The sequence below is a fragment of the Oryzias latipes genome, chromosome 17 (assembly GCF_053564925.1).
Source record: "Oryzias latipes strain Hd-rR chromosome 17, Olatipes_Hd-rR_3.1".
NCBI lineage: Eukaryota > Metazoa > Chordata > Actinopteri > Beloniformes > Adrianichthyidae > Oryzias > Oryzias latipes.
Genome location: NC_136253.1, coordinates 36,879,842 through 36,902,535, shown reverse-complemented (window position 1 = coordinate 36,902,535; position 22,694 = coordinate 36,879,842). Strand labels below are relative to the sequence as shown.

Below are 22,694 nucleotides of genomic sequence, written 5' to 3'. Positions count from 1 at the left end.
TATTTGTTGCAGTGTCTAAGCCCCTCCCCTGCCTTTCTATCAGGCATAATGATAGATGATAATGTTTCCCCCATGAGATTGACTGTCTTTAGAATTGGTTGGCGTTCACAGTTGCAGACACATACCCATACCATACCACCCCTGAAGCCAATGGCAAGCCACTGGCAACTGTCCATCAAATGCGGCATATACCAAGGTGATGCTCCATCCCCAATGCCATTCTGCATAGCTTTGAACCCCTTCAGCCAAATTTATATTTATTTATATCTATCATTTATAAATTTGTACACATACACACACACATTTGTTACATTTTTATTGTATCTTACAATGGGTTCTGAGTTATACAAAATAAAAATAAAAAGTTCATTCAAAAACCATAGAGCATATGATTGTCACAGTAAAATCACAGAGAGAGCAAATAAATAATTTACAGGCATATTTACAATATGCACAACACTAATTCAATGGAGGGGCAAATAAAGCTTTGGATCTCTGTACACAAAATACTGTAAGCTAACTGTCCCCAAAATGAAGGGAGTCTCTGAAAGCTAAACTCATATCAGACATTAATGCTTACATTTCCTACAAAACACAGAGTGCCAGGCGCAATAAAATCTGATATCAAACTAGAAAATTTTTGATGTTTTGTAAAAAGGTTTCAATCTATTGAAAGATGAAGAGTGTTTAATGTTTGCTGACTAATAAAGTACAAGGCATTTAGCACAGGACAACAATTTACGTGAGATGAGAAAAAAAGACAGGAATCTATAGAGCACAAGATATATTCCTGGAATACGTAAATACTGCTTTGTGATTCTGCTGGCTACCCTTCCCAGGAGAAACAGAAACAGGCTGTTACATGAAAAAAAGATCTTAACTTTCCAGTTTGTACCATGGAGTAGGAAAGGAGCTCTTTTATGCAGGTTTAGGGGTTAGGGTTATGTACCACACCCCAGTTGCACCAAACTTGCAGTAGAAACTTGTGAATCCGAATCCTCAAACTTAAGAGGAAATAATCTTGAATATCCTCAATGTGGTCTTTTCTGCAGGTCCACACTAGCCAGAATTCAAATACTCCAGCGCTACTTCGTAGCAAAACTTGTATTGGTCCTGGAAAATGAAAAAAGGATTTGGTGAAATAAATCCAGAATTGCAGTAGACGAACAATAAATACATTTAGTCAAATTAATATTTAGTGAGACAAACCTTTACCAGTGAAAAAAACATCAATTTTCATAGGTACTATTGCAGACTTTTTAATGGAAATTAGCTGGTAGATTCAAACATTTGAGAGAACTCATCACAAATATTTTGGTGATTTAGGCTTTTTTTACATCATTCCTTTTTTTAGTGTAATCTCAAGCACACTTTTTGATCTTTATATCAGTGCTCTGAGTGGGCCATGCCATCAATTCCAGTTGAAGGATGGTAATATAAGACTAGGGCTGGCCAGCCCAAATTTCTTACAGGAAATCAATGAGACAAACTAAAAAAAGTGATGTTATGAAGCGTGGTGGTTAGATATTGTGCAAAATAGCGGCTGAGTAGCTCGGTTGGTAAGGTGAGCGGCTACCATGCAGGACTCCAGGGTTCGATTCCCGGAGGGGAAGAAACAATGGTACTGGGGGCAATTACCATATCAATGACGAGCAGTTAACATCACCTAGTGAGGGTCCTTAGGCAAGGACTACTGCCTCCCGAGCGCAGTTCAGTTGCAGCTCCCCGCTCCCCCAGGGGATGGGTCAAATGCGGAGAAGAATTTCCCCATTGAGGGATAAATAAAGTTTACGAAAAAAAAAAAATGTGTTTGGGCCAGATTCTATCACACAGTAAGTCATAGAAACTTTTTTCCCCCTTAGATTTTGTGAATGCTAGAAAAAAAAAATCAAAACTGGACCACCCTAATCAGTCTACTAAGATTTTGGGCCATTTTGGATTTTTGTGACACATTCCTTAAGTTACCCTTTCGTCATATTGAACCAATCTTTGCCATTCCCTCTATATCTCTAGAACTACTATAGCTGTAACTATTATTATATTTATTTTCGAATAGGCCAGTCATCCCTCTAACATCTCTAGCTGATCCAGAACGGAGTTCACTCCCATCCCGGCTACCCTTGACTGGCTACCTGTGGATTTTAGAGTTCATTCTTTAATTTGTTTTTAAATCTTTAGATAATCCTTTTATTTTACGGCACCTTGTTTAACTTCGCCATATAAATAAATAAACTTTAATTATAGCTAAAAGAATAAAATTCAATGTCCAAGTTGCATAACCAATCATATAACAGTGTTGGGTAAATTATTTCTAAAACGTAATCGATTACTTTACTTACTGGATCAATATTCTAATTGAATTACTAATCCTCTACTTTCTTCCTATCAAGACATAACCTGGCTTTATTTGAATACAGACAACAGTGTGAACAATGACACAAAATAAGTTACAACACATGTGGTCTATGCCACTGCTGAAAGCGAGATGTGGTACGAAAAAAATTACGCTGTTATTCATATCTATCCAATCAGAAAATAAGCCACTTTTGAAAACACAAGGAACTATTTAATGACTCACAGTTCTGCACTTCTGCAAGTCTGCGGAAATATCCCCCGCGTGCGCAGCACGTCGAGTACTAACTGATATTGACTAGAGACAAAGTCACGTACAGCTAGAGAGAAAAATAAAGTAAGAAAGGCTGTTGTCGTTCATACCAAAGAGCCCACTTCAGAGTTGTTTCATTCGCAAACGACGCATCAGTAATCTGGGCGGGTCTCTGCTAACGTGCTGTTCCTCGGGGATGGAAAGACTTCTTACAGCATTTCTTTTTGTCTCATCTTTGAACCAGTTTGGAAAGCAATGTGACTGCAGCAATGAGGGCGTGTCTGAACTTCGATCTCAACTATGCGTGTGCGACTGCGTGTATGTGCAAGTAACTACATTTTTTTTTGTTTAATTAAGCCTTGGTTCATTTTATTGAACTGAGAGAAAATATCAGAGCCTATAAAACCTAAGTAAACAGTATATCTAGGTCATGTAACAGTGTCTACAATGTATAAAAAAATAATAAAGCATTGTATTAGAAAATGATTAGAAAACTAAAGGTACGCATTTAACGGAGTTTGGATGGGTCATGGCATGGCTCTTCAGTTTGACAATAAAAATGATAAAAGTCATACGTAGAATTTACATTTATGAGCACATTATTCACCTTTCGGCATTCTTCACAGTGAATCAGCTTTTACTGATTCGCATATTTTTATTTTACTATCAGTTCCTCAGCATTTTTACAAGTGAGGCTTATCTGCCTCACCTGACTGCTCGTCCTCGGTTGAAATTTATTTAAAAAATGAATCAAAATTATTACAGAACCAAACCCGCCCAAATTGTGCCCAAAGCAGTTTTTCCCCAAAAGATTTAGAATCAAAACCACCCAATCTGGTAACACTGGTTGTATGGTCAATGTGAGATTACCTAATTTTAAGACCACCTACATCAGTAACAGAGACATTTCAAAGCATCAGATATTATGTGATCCCTATCTGAAAATATTTAATTCTAAATAACTTACAATAAGTTATGCCATAAAAAAATAAAATAACAAAAATAGAGATTTTTTTTTACTTTATTATTTGATTCGAGCAAAGTTGTTCCTCACCAGTAGGTCCACCATGTTAGGTTTGTTGTTCCTCAGTGTTTTGACAGCATGGAAAACATCTACAGAGCGCTGGTGCTGCAGCATTTCACACACAATGCTGATGGCACAGAAGGTCCCGCTGCGACCGCCTCCATTTCTGTCGATGTCAGACAGATTCAGGAGTACAACAAAAGACACATTTAAAAAACTGACAGACAAGTTTCAGAAAAGTATATATTTGTGGTGATTTTGTTGCAGTAATGATTTTTTGTCAGTAGGTGGAGATGTTTTATTTCCACCTCCACCACTGACTCAAGTCCCTGCTGAATTAAAGCTGAGCAAACATACAGGCAGTGCACCACAGTGCGACCCTCTCCCCCATCATACTCCTCCTGCCACTTGTCCACTTGTCGAATGAGTTTCAGGAAGGAGCGTTTGGACATGGGGGTGTCTCTGTACATGGGCCACCCCAGAAACTGGAACTGCTGCACCATCCGGTAGCCATCCTGAGGCTGGAGGACAACAACAAAAACTGGTCATCCTGAGTTATAACACATTCTCTTTACTACACATGACATAAAACGTAGATTTCATAAGAAAATGTATGAAGAGATCTGCTGCTAGAGACAGTTATGTGAGTTATTCACAAAGTGGACAGTGAGAAGTATCAATTCATGAAAGTTGTCAGTGGTGTGATGAAAATGTGTTATAATTCCGATGCAGTAGCACTGAGAACAATGTATTATGTTATTATAGGGAATTAGCAATGACAACTGTGAGCAAACTGTGAAGATAAAGTGTTCATGCAGAATAGTTCTGTGGAGCAAAAGCTTTGAACACTAAGTAAGAAAGGTTGGTATATCATACTTTAGCTCAGTGTTTTTCAACCTCTTTTGAGCCACGGCACACTTTATCCTTGACAAAAATCCTGCGGCACTCCAGCATCCAAAATTTAAAAGTAGAAGAAACTCTATAGACTGTATTGATGTAAAGTCCCTACAATCTCACGTGCATTTTTGTGATAATTGTGGCAGAAAAAGCTGGAAGTTGCAGCTGTTTTTTCTAAAAGATGGAATAAAAGTGAAGTTAGTATTCAATGATAATGTTCAGTAAAGTTATTTGACATTTTACCCTGGTAGTTGTTTTTCCCTTCAGTTTATTAACATGGAATTTGATGTAACCTCACAAAAAAAACATGTTCTTTCTAAATAGTGATTTATTTTTCAAATATTTTTTTCAATGTTGGTGCAAAGGCAACTGTAATTTTTGAACAATATGATCACAATATGTTTGATATATTTTATACAAAAAGACTAACATTATATTTATGTTTTCTGTAGCTAAACAAAAAGTGAACATGTTGGAGTTTTAATCAGTTTTTCTTTTGTCTTAATCAAAGATGAAGTCTTTGAAAACTTTAACAAAAATATATATATTTTTTAGATGATTTTAATAATAATAACATTGGATTAGATTTATCTGCGCTTGTCAAGACACTCAAAGCGTTTACATTGTGTCCATTATTCATTCACTCCTCATTCATACTTGGTGATGGTAGCTATGGTTGTAGCCACAGCTGCCCTGGGGCAGACTGACAGAGGCATGGCTGCCAGTTCGCGCCTACGGCCCCTCTGACCATCACCGGGACATTCATACACATCCATACACCAGTGGAGCCACACTGGAGGCAAGGAGGGTGAAGTGTCTTGCCCAAGGACACAATGACATTTGGCTGGGGGGAGTGGGGATCGAACCGCCGACCCTTCAATCATTGGACAACCTGCTCAACCGCCTGACTTTAATTGTGTCTGATGGCCAATTCACCTTAATCCTGTTTCTTAAATGTTGTTATTACCTCTTAAGTTTAACATCTAAAATAATCCAGACGTAATTAGAAAAGTGTTTCAGTTAGAAAGATGACTTGGACCAAACTCTGGGATGTTTGGCTGTTAAGAAACACAAACCTTGAAGGAGAACTAAACTGTTGACCTCTGACCTCTGATTTCATCAAGAAGATTGAAAAACAGTTTGATGTGTGTTAATTGGTTTCAAGACGTTTAACAACAGATCTCCTTGAGCGCTGTCACTTTAACCTAATGCATCCTGGGAGATGTAGTGATGCAGACAGACTCTCTTCTCTGAGCTTCATTGTTTTGTTCTCTTGTTCCACGGTCTGACACCGGATTCTGTGGAAAGCTACACCGCTAAAGACGAGCTTTAGCTGGTGTTTTTGTCGGAACTGAGAGACTTTATGAGCAGAATCAGAACAAGGAAGTGAAGACTTTAAGCACTTCTGATTGGTCAGACTGATGACATGTGATTAAGCCTCCAAGAATGATTGGTGGAGACAGTTAAAGAGGCAGGACTTTTCCTAAAACAGCTGAAGCTACGGCTAAATCGTGGTACCGTCATTTTTATCAAAATGTCTTTAATAGAATCAAATAAACAAAAAGAAAAAAGTATTTTACCATTTTCCTAAATACTCAGAGTTTCATCAGGGCCTGTTTGGATGAACACGGAGCTGATATCCTGGAGATGGAAAATGTTTTTAGATCAGTGAAAATGGGTAATTTCCCACGGCAAACCTGACCGTATCTCACGGCTAGTGTGCCGTGGCGCACTGGTTGAAAAACACTGCTTTAGTTATTGCAAAAACTTGTTTAGGATTGTGGGCAAATTAAATAAATCAGCTGTATTGACTCAAAGACGTGCCATGTGCATCTAAATTTCTGTAAAATGTTAATATGGATAATTTGGGCTTTAAATGCCTTTCAAGAAAACATCCTGGATAGAAAAAAAGCCTATACATTAAAAAAAAGATTGCAAATTATTATAAATTATAATGATAGGCTGCACGGTAGGGTTGTGATTAGATTCTGTCGTTGTGTCCTTGGGCAAGACACTTCACCCTCCTTGCCTCCAGTGTGGCTCCACTGGTGTGTGGATGTGCATGAATGATCCCGGTGATGGTCAGAGGGGCCGTAGGCGCCAACTGGCAGCCACGCCTCTGTCAGTCTGCCCCAGGGCAGCTGTGGCTACAACAGTAGCTACCATCACCAAGTATGAATGAGGAGTGAATGAGTAATGGACACAATGTAAGCGCTTTGGGTGTCTTGAAAAGCGCAGATAAATCCAATCCATTATTATTATTATTATTATTATTCTAAATTTTCCCTTAAGGTGTGATTTTGAGTGCATGTGGTTGTTTGTTTCTGTGTGGCCCTGGATGGACCAGCAAACCACCCAGCGGGTATCCACCACTTTTACCCAACAGTGGCTGGGATAGGCTCCAGCAACCCTGTGTCAGGGTTTAAGGAGGTCTGGAAAATGAATGGTGTATACTTATATGGCGCCTTTCTTCCTACAAGGACAAAGCGCTTTACAGTCACAGACCCATCAACCCAGTCACACACACATTCACACACACATTCATACACTTTCTACCCAAATGGATTGGGTAGAAAGATATCAATCAGAAATCTATTTCTAAAATAAGCAGGGATATTTTAAATTAAAAATATTCTATATAGTTTTAGTAATCAATAGGCTTGAAACAAATACCTAAAAAGGTGAATTGGTTGCATTTAAACAAAGAAGTTATTATTATTATTATATAGTGTGTGTATTCAATGTAAATTTTTCTGTGTTTTGAAAAAAATTGTAAGTTTACAAAAACTGATAACTTCCAATTTTTCTAATTTCTTTTACAGTTGAGGTATTGTCTACCAGTCTGCCAATCATGACTTGCTACATACACTGAAAAGGGCTTACGGTTAACCCTTGTGCTATCCTATCCTAGTAACGTTGGGAGTTGGGTCATCCAGACCCACTAGACCAGGGGTCGGCAACCCATGGCTCCGGAGCCACATGTGGCTCTTTCATCCTTCTCTTGCGGCTCCCTGTGACTTTGGAAAATAATGAGTATTTTATAATAATTAAATTTTATTTTAGTCTGTTCATTTATCATGGCATTTCAAAGGCGCTGATGGCTCCGTACGAAGTGCGAGCCGCGTAAAAAACAGCTTCCTTAATGAGCTCGTATTTATCGGGCGAGACCTGCAGAGCTGATAGCAGGAGGAGACACGTGGGGCGACTTCAATAAACACTCCGATCTTCTGCCGGGAACTTGACGTGCCGCGGGGAAGAGACTGATGACAGACTGAGTTCGCGCCAGCGTTGCCAGATAGTCACAGGTTTCCAGCCGAAAAGTCATCTGAAAACCGCCAGACCCAGCCAAAAACCGGCCAACACAGCTTTTGTTGATGTTTTTTTTCGTACTGGACTGATAAAATAAAAGATTTTTCTAAATAAAAGATAGTTCAGACTAATAATAAAATGTTTAAAATATTGAATATTTCTTCAGCGGGCCGCCTTCTTCCATTCATTTGCTTAACCCGCTCTATCCCCGCTATAACCTGCGTCCGGTTCTTTCATCCTTGTGCTGCGCTGGAGCGACCCGACTACCGTATTTTGCGCTCTCTGTGTCGGACACACTGAGGAGCGCGGGGGAAACAACTCTCAGCTACAGAGGATGTGAACAGGTGAACAGGTAGAGAGGAAAAGCAGGTGGAGAGGCGGAGGAGGGGCTTTGGCATCAAACTCTGTCAGAGAGATGCAAACACGGGCGTCAGATTGAGACGCAGCTTTCCCTGCAGGAGTTGAAGCAGAGACTTTCTCTGGGATGATTTTATGAACTCAAACATGGAAACATGATTACCAAGTAGAACTCTTCAAAATAATAAACCTGATCTCTCCACATTCTCAGTGTCTACCATGCATTGACAAACACATCGCTCCATGCAGCGATCAGAGCAGAACCAGTAACTCCTCCCACACGCGGCCGCGGTATCATCCTTTAAAGAACATAATGTGCATTTGCAGTGATGTATGCTTCAGACGATGTCCGATTGGCCAATCTACATGTCAATCAAGCCCCGTACTTCTCAGTGAGGATTTTGATTGGCTGGTGGATTGCGCTGAACTTTTTTTCTCCAATGATTTGTGATCTTCACTGGTGTCCATGGATTACATGAAATCTTTCCACCTTTATCCACCTTTGTCATGGTAGGGGGAACACGTTAATGGAAGGGGGGGGGTCATCTAAGATAGCACAAGGGTTATGTGTGTTTGTGAAATGACTACAGTCATTAGAAGAAGAAGAAAAAAGACTTATCAGCATGCAGTGAAGAAAAGCAGTAAAATGTCAAAGAAAAATGAGAAGAAAGACTTTACCCTAGCTGCATTGTAGATCCGGAATATTCTACTGATAATGTCCTCCTCTAAGTCTGCAGAGACAAACTCCACCTGGATAGGTCCGTGACGGTGAACTCCATTTTCTGGCCAGTACTGTGGACACAACTACAGACAAGACAAACACAAAGACAGAGAAAAATAAAGTATTTTTTTTTTTGTTTCATGGTTGACCTCATAGTTTAAAATAATGTGTTGATGTTAATGACATCGACTGGCTTGTGTAAAAAAATATCTAAGACACCAAAAGACCAAAAAAACTATTTTATGTAAAGAGTGATTTTGTTAAAATTAAATTCAGTGACCGTTTGAAACACATATTTGACCAAATCAGGTGTGGTTTCCACTCTACCTGCCCATATGTTTAAGTGTTGCTAGATTGTGAACCGCACATTGCTCTCAGTGGCCTGGCAGCTCCGATGCTATTGTTGTATAAATATGTGTAATGAGAGCATGTCTGATATAAGAAAGACTCGCGTGTCAAAGGTACATTTTAGAGGAAGATCTTTTCTTATGAACTGAAGGAGACTTGATAATAGATTTGCAGAAAGTCTAACAGCCAAATTAAAAAGTAGTATTTTGAAGAGTCAGTGAAGGTTCCCATTAATCAAGGTAACTTTGTCTTGCAGATGATTCATGGCAACAGGACTTAAAATCTTCAAGATTTAAAAAAAAAAAAAAAGATTTAAAGACTACTGAAGTCAGTTGGATAAGTGGCGAAACTTTTTAATAAAGAAAATTTTAAGTCTAGTCATTTTAAAGAGAACAAATAATTTGTCTTTCTGAAGCTCATGTTTTCATGTCATGGTTTTAAAGCAAGGGGACCCAATCAATGCATAGCTTCAGAATGTCCCAAAACCTTAAATAACACTTCAAGATGTTGAAGGACATCTTATTTGAAAAGCAAATCAATGGTTTTAAACATAGTGTAATAGTAAGAACTCTCTCCTCACAGGGAGAAGACCCGGGTTCATGTTTCAGCTGGGTTCTTTATGTGTGGAGTCTGCATATTCTCCTCGTGCATGTGTGTATGTACTCTGGGCACTTGTTTCCTAACACAGTCCAAAAACATGCTTCAAATGTTGATTAATGATTGTCCCATAGGTGTGAATGTGAGTGCTTGTAGTTGTGTGTCTGTGTGGCCCTAAACTGGACTGGTAATCCACCCAACAGTGGCTGGATTCAGTTAACACTGTGAGGGGGATTAAGCAGGTTTCAGAAATGGATGCATGGGTGGGCATGTATCTTGGTAAAACTTAAAGATTAAACTGTGGCAACTCAAAACCTTTAAAGAATATACTATAGATGTCATAATCTTTTCAGACACATCACTTTAATAGACTACAAAGTCTGTAAGAGTTCTGGTACATCGCCTGTCCGTCCTGGGGGAGGATCCCTCCTTCATGTGGACACTCCTGAGGTCCTTTTTTTTTCCAGAATAGTTTTTTTAGGAGATTTTTCTTAACGTGAAGGTGAATGAGGGTCTAAGGGCAGGGATGTCCAATTTAGTTTTGTCTGTTGAGTTTAGTTTAGAATTTACCTATTGAGTTTTATGACTTCATGTTCTTTATGATTTTATGTTTACTATACAATTGGCATGAAGCCTGTTGAGATGACTGTTGTCATGATATTGGGCTACATAAATAAAATAGAATTGAATGGAATGGGGAACAATTTCAAAAGAGAAAACTTTACCCTTACCCTTATTATTCCTCAAATGATGATGGACAGTTGTGCCCTGCCACTGCTAGAGAGGGGGAGTTACAAAAATGTTCTTGCTCTTTACAATGCAGTCACATAGTCCAGAGCCCACAGGTGGACACTATTACCACACCCAGCAAACTGCAGCCTCACTGAAACCCGTTCTACAGAAGGGATTACAAGCATTTTCTTCTCATCTTGCAGTAAACAGAGATGCACCGTGGATGTGGCTGTTTCAGTACCACTTTTGAAGTTTATTACAAGTCTATCAAAAGTTATCCGATTCAACAGATGTTTAAGTAAAATTGTTGATCGAGAATATGGTAAGCTTCAACCATTAACCAACCCCACACCCACCCAATATTTCCCACCTGAGCTTCTTTCCTGGCTGAATGACTGGCTGGCTCCAATAAGAATATTGAATGAAAGGACTTTTCTACTTAGCCAGGCAGTCAGTGAGTCATCAAGTGAGATGGGATTTGGACTGGAAGAGCAGCCCAGCCTCAGACTTTGATCCCAGGGAGCAGTGACAGGGCTTCAAGCTGAGAAAGCAGGAAATATTGCTCTCGTCTGTCTGTCTTCACTTTCGGTATCCTCTTTTCTATCTACTTCTTTGTAAGTCTACCCAGAATACATAAACATCTACAATGTGTTTTACCCCTCAGAGCGTAGACACACTTCTCACAACAGATCTGCTTTATGCTGCTTGTTAGTAGTTCTCTTGAGTAATGTGTCAGAGTAAATGTGTGTGCTACTTTTGTTAGAGCTGTGAAGTCAGGCTGAGCTTACCTGAGCTGGATCCACATCATTGAGCATTACTATGGATGTGCAGTGGTAGTCCAGCACCAATCTCCAGAAGTCCTTTACTGTGTTTGGCAGAGGGTGCTGGGTCACAATGAATGCAGATGGCTGCTTGTAACTCTGGAGGAGAGTAGAAAAATGTTGAAGTCCAGGGAACCAAAATGAAAATACACACTGAAGGTTGCTAAACTATCGCTTTGTTACATTAACAATTTATTCTGAAAAAAAGTCTAAAATGACCATCTGCTGATCTGAAGCTTTTTTGTGATTGGGCTCGATCTCTTTGCAGATTAAATTGGTGCAGCCAGCTTGTAATGAGGTTTATGGCTCCTGGCTTTAACAGACTTCAACCCTTTTCAAAAAACGTCACCCACTCACATACATACCAGAGCCAAAAACCCCCTCACCTATGAAGATGTTCATCTTTCAATTATCTTTTTTTTTAACTTGTCCTGACCAACAACTGAGCGAACAGATGAAAGCTAAAGAAGGCCTTTTGTGTGGAACAGGTTTTACTATTACTAAAAGAGGTAATGCATTTTTGGGTAACCAGGGTGTAAATTTATATATATATATATATATATATATATACTGATGCATAGCTATATTTCATGGTAGGTGTGAATGTTTATATATTTATATGTGCTTGGAGCTGTACAGCATCAACAGGACTCTAAGAGCCTTGACAGTAAACTCGATAAAGCTGTGGAAATCACATATTCTTTCTAATTTAGTTTCTGTACATTACCACAGTGGATTTTAAATAAAACAAATCAGATGCCATTGAAGTGCAGAATGTCAGCTTTTATTCCATGGGTTGAAAGATTTATGCACTTAAATATGCCTATTGGAATCATGTAAAAAAGATTAAAAAAAACCCTAACCAAAGAATCAGAACTCCATTAAATAGGCATGCATGTATGAGTAGCTTAGCCACAGGAAGTATCTTCCAAACTAGCAATCACACCTATGCGAGGGATGGGAGCGTTGACTTTTTCTTTGAATAAAAACAAGTGAACAAATGAACTCTGAGCTTGCTGTCATTCCGGGAGGCTTGACGAAGGAACTTCAACCACTGGACATCGGTGTGAACAGAGCATTTAAAGTGAGGTTGAGAACGGCGTGGGAGTGATGGATGACAGATGGTGAACACACCAAGACTTGAAGCCAGCACCGGGCAAGTTACACCACACTTTGTGAATGGATTGTAGAGGCTTGGGCTAACGTGTCTGCTTGCACTGTTCTTCGAGCTTTCATTCATGAGGAGCTGCACGGCAATGAGACTGACTCTTACAATGACGAAAGGGAACCTGGCGTGTTTGATAGAAATTTAGCCCAGCTGATCATTTCAGATACAGAAGATGAGGACTCACAACACACCTTGTTTTGCTCCCGCTGGCTTTTTTAAAACACACACTAGCACGCATGTTTTACCAGTATGTTTAAAAGGATTCAGCAGGGTTTATTGTCATATGCACAGTAAGGAAATGGGTTTCCCTGTACAATGAGATGCTCACTTTGCTGTTCCCTCTGAATGTCAAAAGGTTAAAGGTAAAATAAAATAAAGATAGGGTAGGACATTTACAGGATATCTGAAACATTCACACCAAGCATGAAATATAACTATGCATCAGTAAATGGCTAAACCTGTATACAAATCAGCTGTTGTTCAAATTCAACTGAGAATAACTGTGCAAAAGAGACTTTCATAAGCTAAACGGTGTTATACACATAGATGTTGAATGTGTGTTCAACACAAACCTAACCCTGACCTGCTAAAAGTTTACCATGTGGAAGGCTCATCCAAATCAAGATTTTTTTTAAGTATTTTGACAGGAAGACTTAAATGTCAGAAAAACCACACATCAAACAGGCAGAGGCACCTAAGGGGCTTTGATCAGAAATGCTGGCCTAATATTGTTTCAAACTTACATCCATGAGGGCAGCATTGATGTAGTTGGAGCTCTCTCCATCAATGGTGATCAGAAAGGGGAGGCAGCGATCAGGAGGCAGGACATCCATGCAGCGGTTCTTCTCATGGTTTCGAGGCAGCAGGGCAATACTGCAATCCTCCACTCGGAGTGTGGGAGTCACCATATTTAGAGTCTGTCAAGTTTAAAACCAGATCATAATTTAGAAAGGGACCTGATGATTGAGAAATGGGCCTCAAGTGTGCTTATTATTTGCCACTATGGTAATTACCAATCAAAGTTAGGGATGACCCAATCCGACTATTTTGGCCCAGATCCAATAAAGATTTTTGTGATTTTGATAATAATACCAAGTCTTGATCCGGTACTTTTGCAACACGTTTGAAAAGTGTACAAATGTAATAGACAGATCCAATTTTTCCCTGTTTTTTATTTTATTTCTGAGCCTTCTTTTATATTTTAATTCTAAAACAGATGGAGCTTCAACAATCAAGTGAAAATAGTGCAACAATCAACTAGAATTTTTTTTCCGAACAATTAACTAGTAAAAATACGTGATAATTAGTCATGTGAGAACAATTGGTGACTGTAGCTTTAAGATCCTCAGAACATTTTTGATCACATGTGATTCAAATCTCCATTAAAAATTCTTCAAGATAATGATGACTTTCTTTTGAAATTGTTGTTGTAATATAAATATGACAACATCAGTGAAACCATTTAATGTTTTTTTTTTTTTCAGATTCTTGGTTTTCTTTTTTTAACCTTCACCAAAAAAGCGATTATTCAGCATAAACCGGGCTCTGTCAAAGAGAATTTAAAAAAGAGGCATTCAAAAAGAGCTCGGGTATTAAGGGGTTAAAGAGATTTTCTTTGAGCATGCAGCATCTCCCTGCCGTCTGTCGGCAGCACTGAGAGAGCCGTTCACATTAAAGAGAAATAAACACCCAATATTTTTTTATTAAAATGCCATTGTAGGTCATTGTTTGTGTTAAGACAGACTAACAGAGACTCTTGCTCTCAGTTGAAAACGTTTATTAAAAGTCATTGATCCCGGAAGTCCAAAATCTGTGAACAACTTGCTTTACCGAATTGTTTTTGTATGCCTCCTCCTCAAATTGCTGCCACATTCTGCGCTTTACAGGAATAAAATGTCACGAGTCGTTCATGAAACACAGACTTCTACTGGAGCATTTATCTGGAATAATAAGCTTAAAATATAAAGCACTGAATATGATAACAATAAATTAAATGTTCAATCCTGATCAGGGTACAACATCCAATTCCAATCATGTCTGCATCTACGGGATCTGGCCCAATTTCCGATCACATGATCGGATCGGAACATACCTGAAAACATTTTGAATTAATTGCACTAGCAATCACTTTGACTCCTGTGATGTGAGTGCAATGAAGCTTGTTTGATGATGCTATGTCATAAAAGACTGATTGGTCCAAAGTGGGAAACCACTATCACAGAACAAAAAAAAGTAAAAAAAAAAGACCCTGGTTGTCCCAGAAGGGGACTGTACCATAAATAAGGTGACAACATGTTTGTTTTGAGAATTACCTTGTATTCAAATAAATGTGCTCTTTTAGCAATAAATGGTCCCTGTGCAGGACTTACCCTAAACTCCTCTTTAATAGGACTGGAGTTGGTCTGCGGGTCCAGGCGGTTCATGTCATAGTAGACAGAGCGCAGCTGGCTGGCAGGAATGATGGTGTCCCCACATAGACACGCCTCCAAGATTGCATCGTGTATGAAGACATATTGCTCCTGAAAAAACAGCATCATCATTGTAAAGCAATCAAGTATCCTGGAGCTAGAAGATTTTCCCCAAAGCTAATGACACATTTTGCTTTTTAATCAAAACTGTGAGACGTTATTTAGCAGTTTTGCTTTAAGAATTTCATGATGATTTCTCAACTTTATTATATATTTATTTTAATAAAGCCTATTTTATGATTAATATTTGTCATTCCATGTGTTTTACTGTTGCCTTGTACAGTATATATTTGTATTTTCTTTGCTGATTTAGTTCTCATTTAAAACTTTTGAATATTTTCAGTTTTTTTTGTTGACTAAGTATTTTTGTGGAACTTTTAGCCTTTTCAAAGGAATTTTAATGATCCTATTACATCTTGATACTTTTTATATGGGTCAATGGTAGCTGCCAGTCAACCAAAGTAAACACCTAGCAACAGAAGAAGCTCTCACTGTACATCAAGTCATGTAAGCTGAGGCAAGAAATTGCAAAATATTTCTGCTTCCTCTTCCTCCTGAAGTCACTCAGTCAAGTGGTTGAGTTGATGACACAGCTTGATACAAATCTATTCTGAAGTGACATTTTCTGCTGACACTTCCTTGTCACTTCGAACCAAAATCCACTCGTTGCACAGGGGTCACTGATTTACAGACTGAAGCAAACATGTGTCGCAAATTACCGTTGAGTGGAGACAGAGACGTGAACTGTTGACCCAAAGATTAGATTGCTCTGTTCTGGATCAGCAGGTCATCAATTTATAAGTTTTCAGGATTACAAATTTCCTAAACTTTATTTATAAAAGTAAAATATATTTTTCCATGGCCATATTTAAGTAAGATACAGACTGGCTTTGAAGCTAAAGACTAAGGAAATGTGCCAATGAGCCAAAATGCCTGCAGGATAAAATGTACATGGTATAGGTCATTGAACTTCAGGAGAATGACTGAACATTTGCTCTCCAGTTGCTCAAATTTGGTTTGCATGTCAGTTATAAAACATTTGACTACTAAGTCCAATGCTGCTTGTCATTTACAGGAAATTGCAATAAAATGATGCATTAAACCACACAATAAACAACTCCAGATGGTCAATGTTCAGAAAAGTACCTTTATATCCACAGCGGGAGAAAACTGGAATTTTTGCCAGGAACATGTTCAAACAATAAAATGAGTTCAAATATCTCTCACAAATCTCTAATTCAAAGTCTTAATACCAAATTCAGTGTCAGGATTTTCTCTACAATTATGAAAGCTAGTTTAGGTCTGCAACTTATTAAATGCCATTTGGAAAGAATTATCATTAAGTTGCATGAAGAACCATAGGAATAAACTGATGCTGTATATGATGTATGCACTGTTTCTTAATTTTCTTAATCTAACTTAAATTTTAAATTGTATGCCTTCAACGTAAGCCCTTTATGGGGCCTTAGAAGCATATTAAAACAAACATCTAATTGAAGTTTTCAAATCTATGCATTTTTAATTAAAACTCCCATAAAGCCCTTTGAATGTTTCAAAGTGTTAACCACATGTGACTGTACAGTACAGTTAGTTTGTGTTTATATGGCTTCAGCCATGGCTGAAGCCATATAACTAGAAAAAGAAAATACAATTAAAGCCGCAAGCGGCGTTGTATGGCCCGCAGACGCAACCCGCCCCCACGCCCAACTTTACGCACCACCGCTGACTTCACCGCCCTCACAGCCCGCAAATTAAAAGCTAGTCAAGGCTGGATTTGCTAATTATGCTAACAATGCTAACTATGCTAATGTGGCTAAAAGTGTTAGCATTGCGATCAACATCATCAACTGACTCAGAAAAACACTGTATCTAAAATGCTAATTATGCTAACTATGCTAGCTACGCTAATGTGGCTTAAAGTGCTAGCATTGCGATCAGCATCATCAATGGCCTCAGAAAAATACATTACCTAAAATGCTAATTATGCTAACTATGCTAGCTATGCTAATGTGGCTAAAAGTGCTAGCATAGCGATCAGCATCATCAACTGACTCAGAAAAACACATTACCTAAAATGCTAATTATGCTAACTATGCTAGTTATGCTAACATAGCTAAAAGTGCTAGCATAGCGATCAGCATCATCAACTGACTCAGAAAAACACATTCCTCCATTGGTGAGAGCTATATGTCATAAGTTGATAAAAAAAAACACTTTTTCCAAAATGGCGGCTTTTCTGTTGTTTTTATCTCCATAGCAACCATTTTATGTTTTGGTCCCCTCGGGAGGACGAACAGATTGACGTCAGTTTCGGACAAATCGGTAAAAGTACATTTTTTGTTGTCCTTAGCAACAGTGGTTTTATGCTAACCACGCCCACATTCCTTATATGTCCATATCCAGTGTTTTTCAATGTATTCTGTTTCAGGCATTAATGCATGCATTCAATTTTCACTGTATTGTATTGAAATGCATGGGAGTTATAACAGTGCGCCACTTTGCTAGCTCGCCACGCGCACGCCGTTTAAAATCTACAACTTCTAATTCCAACATTTTTTCCACAGTAGCTTGCCATTGATGCCCAAAAAGTTTTCGAGACGATCGCTGAAAATTCCAACGACAAGTTTACGTTTGAATCCAATGGCACAGGTGTTTTTTATAGAAAATTCAAGATGGTCGCCTTTTCCCGAGGTCAAAGGTCGACGAAACTCCAGAGGTAATTGTAGACTTATGCTACGGACATGCGAGTCAAATTTCGTGAAAATCGCTCAAAAAAAAAGTTCCTTTTTCCATATTGTGTAAAAACGCGAAAAACACAAAATGGCCGATTTTGGCACAAAATGGCCGCCAAACCGTAGGTCGTGTCGCCATCACGTAATGATTTCAAAACTTTCTTTGGATATACCCGACAAAGTTATCTGGGTTTCGCTAGCCGATTCATAAAAAAAAAATCCGAATTTTTTTTTTTTAGCCGAGTCAGCACTTTTTTTTGTGATCGTTTTTTGTTTACCACGGCCACATTCCTTTATCGATTTTGTCGTATCTGACATCGTTTTGTTCAGTGTGGCCCAGGGAATCGTATAAATTCATTTTCACGACATTCCGATAAAATATGTGCAAGCTAGCTAAAATGGCGACGGTTGCGAATTCGCCACGCGCACGCGTTTCAAGATCTACAACTTTTAATTCCAACATTTTGTCCACAATTGATTGCCATTGATGCCCAAGAAGTTTCAAAAAGATCGATGAAAATTCCTAGGACGAGTTTTCGTTTGAATATCTTACTAAAGGTGCTTTTTTATGAAAATTCAAGATGGCCGCCCCTTCCCAAGGTCAAAGGTCAACAAAACTTCTTTGGTAGTTGTAGAATCGTGTTTGTGGCATGTGTGTGCAATTTCGTGAAAATCGCTTGAACAAAAGTGTCGTTTTCCCATATTGTGAAAAAACACGAAAATCGCCATTTCTCTGAGTTCGCCACAAAATGGCCGCCAAGCCGTAGGTCGTGTGGCCATCCCATAATGATTTCATAACTTCTTTGGGATATCTCCAACACGCATGTTTTGGTTTTGTAACTGTATTTCAAAATATTTTTTTTTGGCCCCATAAGCGATTTTCGGCCCATTCATTTTTTTTACGGGAACGCTCGCCGTGATGTCATCGTCGTGGGGGGGGTGACGTTCTCTTTGCCGAAAATTCATTTTCAATTTATCCCAGGTGTGTGCCAATTTTGGTGAGTTTTCGGGTATGTGGCGGGGGTCAAATTTGAGCTCAAAGGCGCAGATAGAAAGCGGAATAATAATAATAATTAAAGCCGCAAGCGGCGTTGTATGGCCCGCAGACGCAACCCGCCTTCCAAGCCCAACTCTACGCACCACCGCCCACTTTTGATAATGGCTAGTCAAAACTGCATATGCTAATTATGCTAACTATGCTAGCTATGCTAATGTGGCTAAAAGTGCTAGCATAGCGATCAGCATCAACTCTCTCAGAAAAACACATTACTTAAAATGCTAATTATGCTAACTATGTTAGTTATGCTAACATAGCTAAAAGTGCTAGCATAGCGATCAGCATCATAAACTGACTCAGAAAAACACATTCCTCCATTGGTGAGAGCTATATGTCATAAGTTGATAAAAAACCCACTTTTTCCAAAATTGTGGCTTTTCTGTTAATTTTATCTCCATAGCAACCATTTTATGTTTCGGTCCCCTCGGGAGGACGAACAGATTGACGTCAGTTTCGGACAAATCGATAAAAGTAAACTTTTTGTTGTCCTTAGCAACAGTGGTTTTATGCTAACCACGCCCACATTCCTTATATGTCCAGATCCAGTGTTTTTCAATGTATTCAGTTTCAGGCATTAATGCATGCATTCAATTTTCACTGTATTGTATTGAAATGCATGGGAATTATAACACTGCGCCACTTTGCTAGCTTGCCACGCGCACGCCATTCAAAATCTACAACTTCTAATTCCAACATTTTTTCCACAGTAGCTTGCCATTGATGCCCAAAAAGTTTCGAGACGATCGATGAAAATTCCAACGACAAGTTTACGTTTGAATCCGGTGGCAAAGGTGTTTTTTATAGAAAATTCAAGATGGCCGCCTTTTCCCGAGGTCAAAGGTCGACGAAACTCCAGAGGTGATTGTAGACTTACGCTAGGGACATGCGCGTCAAATTTCGTGAAAATCGCTCGAAAAAAAGTTCATTTTTCCATATTGTGTAAAATCGCGAAAAACTCAAAATGGCAGATTTTGGCACAAAATGGCCGCCAAACCGTGGGTCGTGTCGCCATTAGGTAATGATTTCAAAACTTTCTTTGGATATACCCGACAAAGTTATCTGGGTTTCGCTAGCCGATTCTTAAAAAAAAAATCCGAAATTTTTTTTTTTAGCCGAGTCAGCACTTTTTTTTGCGATCGTTTTTTGTTTACCACGGCCACATTCCTTTATGGATTTTGTCGTATGTGACATCATTTTGTTCAGTGTGGGCCAGGGTATCGCATATTTCAGTTTCAGGCTATTCCGATAAAATATGTGCGAGCTAGCTAAAATGGCGACGGTTGCGAATTCGCCACGCGCACGCGTTTCAAATTCTACAACTTCTAATTCCAACATTTTGTCCACAGTAACTTGCCATTGATGCCCGAGAAGTTTCAAAAAGATTGATAAAAATCCCTAGGACGAGTTTTCGTTTGTATCCGTTACTAAAGGTGCTTTTTTATGAAAATTCAAGATGGCCGCCCCTTGCCAAGGTCAAAGGTCAACAAAACTTCTTTGGTAGTTGTAGAATCGTGTTTGTGGCATGTGTGTGCAATTTCGTGAAAATCGCTTGAACAAAAGTGTCGTTTTCCCATATTGTGAAAAAACACGAAAATCGCCATTTCTCTGAGTTCGCCACAAAATGGCCGCCAAGCCGTAGGTCGTGTGGCCATCCCATAATGATTTCAGAACTTCTTTGGGATATCTCCAACACACGTGTTTTGGTTTCGTTGCTCTAATTTGAAATATTTTTTTTTGGCCCCATAAGCGATTTTCGGCCCATTCATTTTTTTTACGGGAACGCTCGCTGTGATGTCATCGACTTCGGGGGGGTGACGTTCTCTTTGCCGAAAATTCATTTTCAATTTATCCCAGATGTGTGCCAATTTTGGTGAGTTTTCGGGTATGTGGCGGGGGTCAAATTTGAGCTCAACGGATCCGTAAGAAAGAAGAAACGTAAAAAAAAAAAAAAAAATTAAAGCCGCAAGCGGCGTTGTATGGCCCGCAGACGCAACCCGCCTTCCACGCCCAACTCTACGCACTACCGCGGCCCTCTCCGCCCTCACCGCCCACAAATTAAAAGCTAATCAAGGCTGGATTTGCTAATAATGCTAACTATGCTAACTATGCTAATGTGACTAAAAGTCCTAGCATAGCGATCTGCATAATCAACTCTCTCAGAAAAACACATTTCCTAAAATGGTAATTATGCTTACTATGCCAGCTATGCTAATGTGCCTAAATGAGCTAGCATTGCGATTAGCATCATCAACTGACTCAAAAAAACACATTTCCTAAAATGCTAATTATGCTAACTATGCTAGCTATGCTAATGTGGCTAAAAGTGCTAGCATAGTGATCAGCATAATCAACTGACTCAGAAACACACATTACCTAAAATGCTAATTATGCTAACTATGCTAACTATGCTAATGTGGCTAAAAGTGCTAGCATAGCAATCAGCATCTTCAACTGACTCAGAAAAACACATTACCTAAAGTGCTAATTATGCTAACTATGCTAGCTATGCTAAAATAGCTAAAAGTGCTAGCATAGCGATCAGCATCATCAACTGACTCAAAAAAACACATTTCCTAAAATGCTAATTATGCTAACTATGCTAGCTATGCTAATGTGGCTAAAATTGCTAGCATAGCGATCAGCATCATCAACTGACTCAGAAAAACACATTCCTCCATTGGTGAGAGTTATATGTCATAAGTTGCTAAAAAGCCCTCTTTTTCCAAAATGGCGGCTTTTCTGTTGATTTTATCTCCATAGCAACCATTTTATGTTTTGGTCCCCTCGGGAGGACGAACAGATTGACGTCAGTTTCGGACAAATCGGTAAAAGTAAAGTTTTTGTTGTCCTTAGCAACAGTGGTTTTATGCTAACCACGCCCACATTCCTTATATGTCCATATCCAGTGTTTTTCAATGTATTCAGTTTCAGGCATGAATGCATGCATTCAATTTTCACTGTATTGTATTGAAATGCATGGGAGTTATAACAGTGCGCCACTTTGCTAGCTTGCCACGCGCACGCCGTTCAAAATCTACAACTTCTAATTCCAACATTTTTTACACAGTAGCTTGCCATTGATGCCCAAAAAGTTTTGAGACGACCGAAGAAAATTCCAACGACAAGTTTACGTTTGAATCTGGTGGTTAAGGTGTTTTATATAGAAAATTCAAGATGGCCGCCTTTTCCCGAGGTCAAAGGTCGACGAAACTCCAAAGGTGATTGTAGACTTACGCTAGGGACATGCGAGTCAAATTTCGTGAAAGTCGCTCGAAAAAAAGTTCATTTTTCCATATCGTGTAAAAATGCGAATAACTCAAAATGGCAGATTTTGGCACAAAATGGCCGCCAAACCGTAGGTCGTGTGGCCATCACGTAATGATTTCAAAACTTTCTTTGGTTATACCCGACAAAGTTATCTGGGTTTCGTTAGCCGATTCTTAAAAATAAAATCCGAAAAAATTTTTTTTTGCCGAGTCAGCACTTTTTTTTGCGACGGTTTTTTGTTTACCACGGCCACATTCCTTTATCGATTTTGTCGTATGTGACATCGTTTTGTTCAGTGTGGGCCAGGGTATCGCATATTTCAGTTTCAGGCTATTCCGATAAAATATGTGCGAGCTAGCTAAAATGGCGACGGTTGCGAATTCGCCACGCGCACGCGTTTCAAATTCTACAACTTCTAATTCCAACATTTTGTCCACAGTAGCTTGCCATTGATGCCTGAGAAGTTTCAAAAAGATCGATAAAAATCCCTAGGACGAGTTTTCGTTTGTATACGTTACTAAAGGTGCTTTTTTATGAAAATTCAAGATGGCCGCCCCTTCCCAAGGTCAAAGGTCATTGAAACTTCTTTGG

General features: G+C 39.0%; 1 protein-coding gene across 9 annotated transcripts in view; it reads right to left on the bottom strand.

The window, feature by feature from the left end:
* Nucleotides 1–301: 301 nt before the first annotated feature.
* The window catches only part of LOC101173688 (protein tyrosine phosphatase receptor type M), a 301,112-nt gene continuing 278,719 nt past the window's right edge, over nucleotides 302–22,694 (bottom strand). For 8 of the 9 annotated variants that reach the window (XM_078935433.1, XM_078935435.1, XM_078935434.1 and 5 more), the window contains 7 exons: nucleotides 14,949–15,098; nucleotides 13,323–13,496; nucleotides 11,379–11,510; nucleotides 8,871–8,996; nucleotides 3,987–4,150; nucleotides 3,660–3,795; nucleotides 302–1,113 (listed from right to left, as the gene is read on the bottom strand). In XM_078935433.1, coding sequence (XP_078791559.1) covers nucleotides 1,060–1,113; nucleotides 3,660–3,795; nucleotides 3,987–4,150; nucleotides 8,871–8,996; nucleotides 11,379–11,510; nucleotides 13,323–13,496; nucleotides 14,949–15,098 — 936 coding nt within the window. In that variant the 3' untranslated portion in view covers nucleotides 302–1,059. Of the gene's footprint in view, nucleotides 1,114–3,659; nucleotides 3,796–3,986; nucleotides 4,151–8,870; nucleotides 8,997–10,589; nucleotides 11,132–11,378; nucleotides 11,511–13,322; nucleotides 13,497–14,948; nucleotides 15,099–22,694 lie in introns of those variants that run through there. The other variant, XR_013650742.1, reaches the window with a different exon arrangement.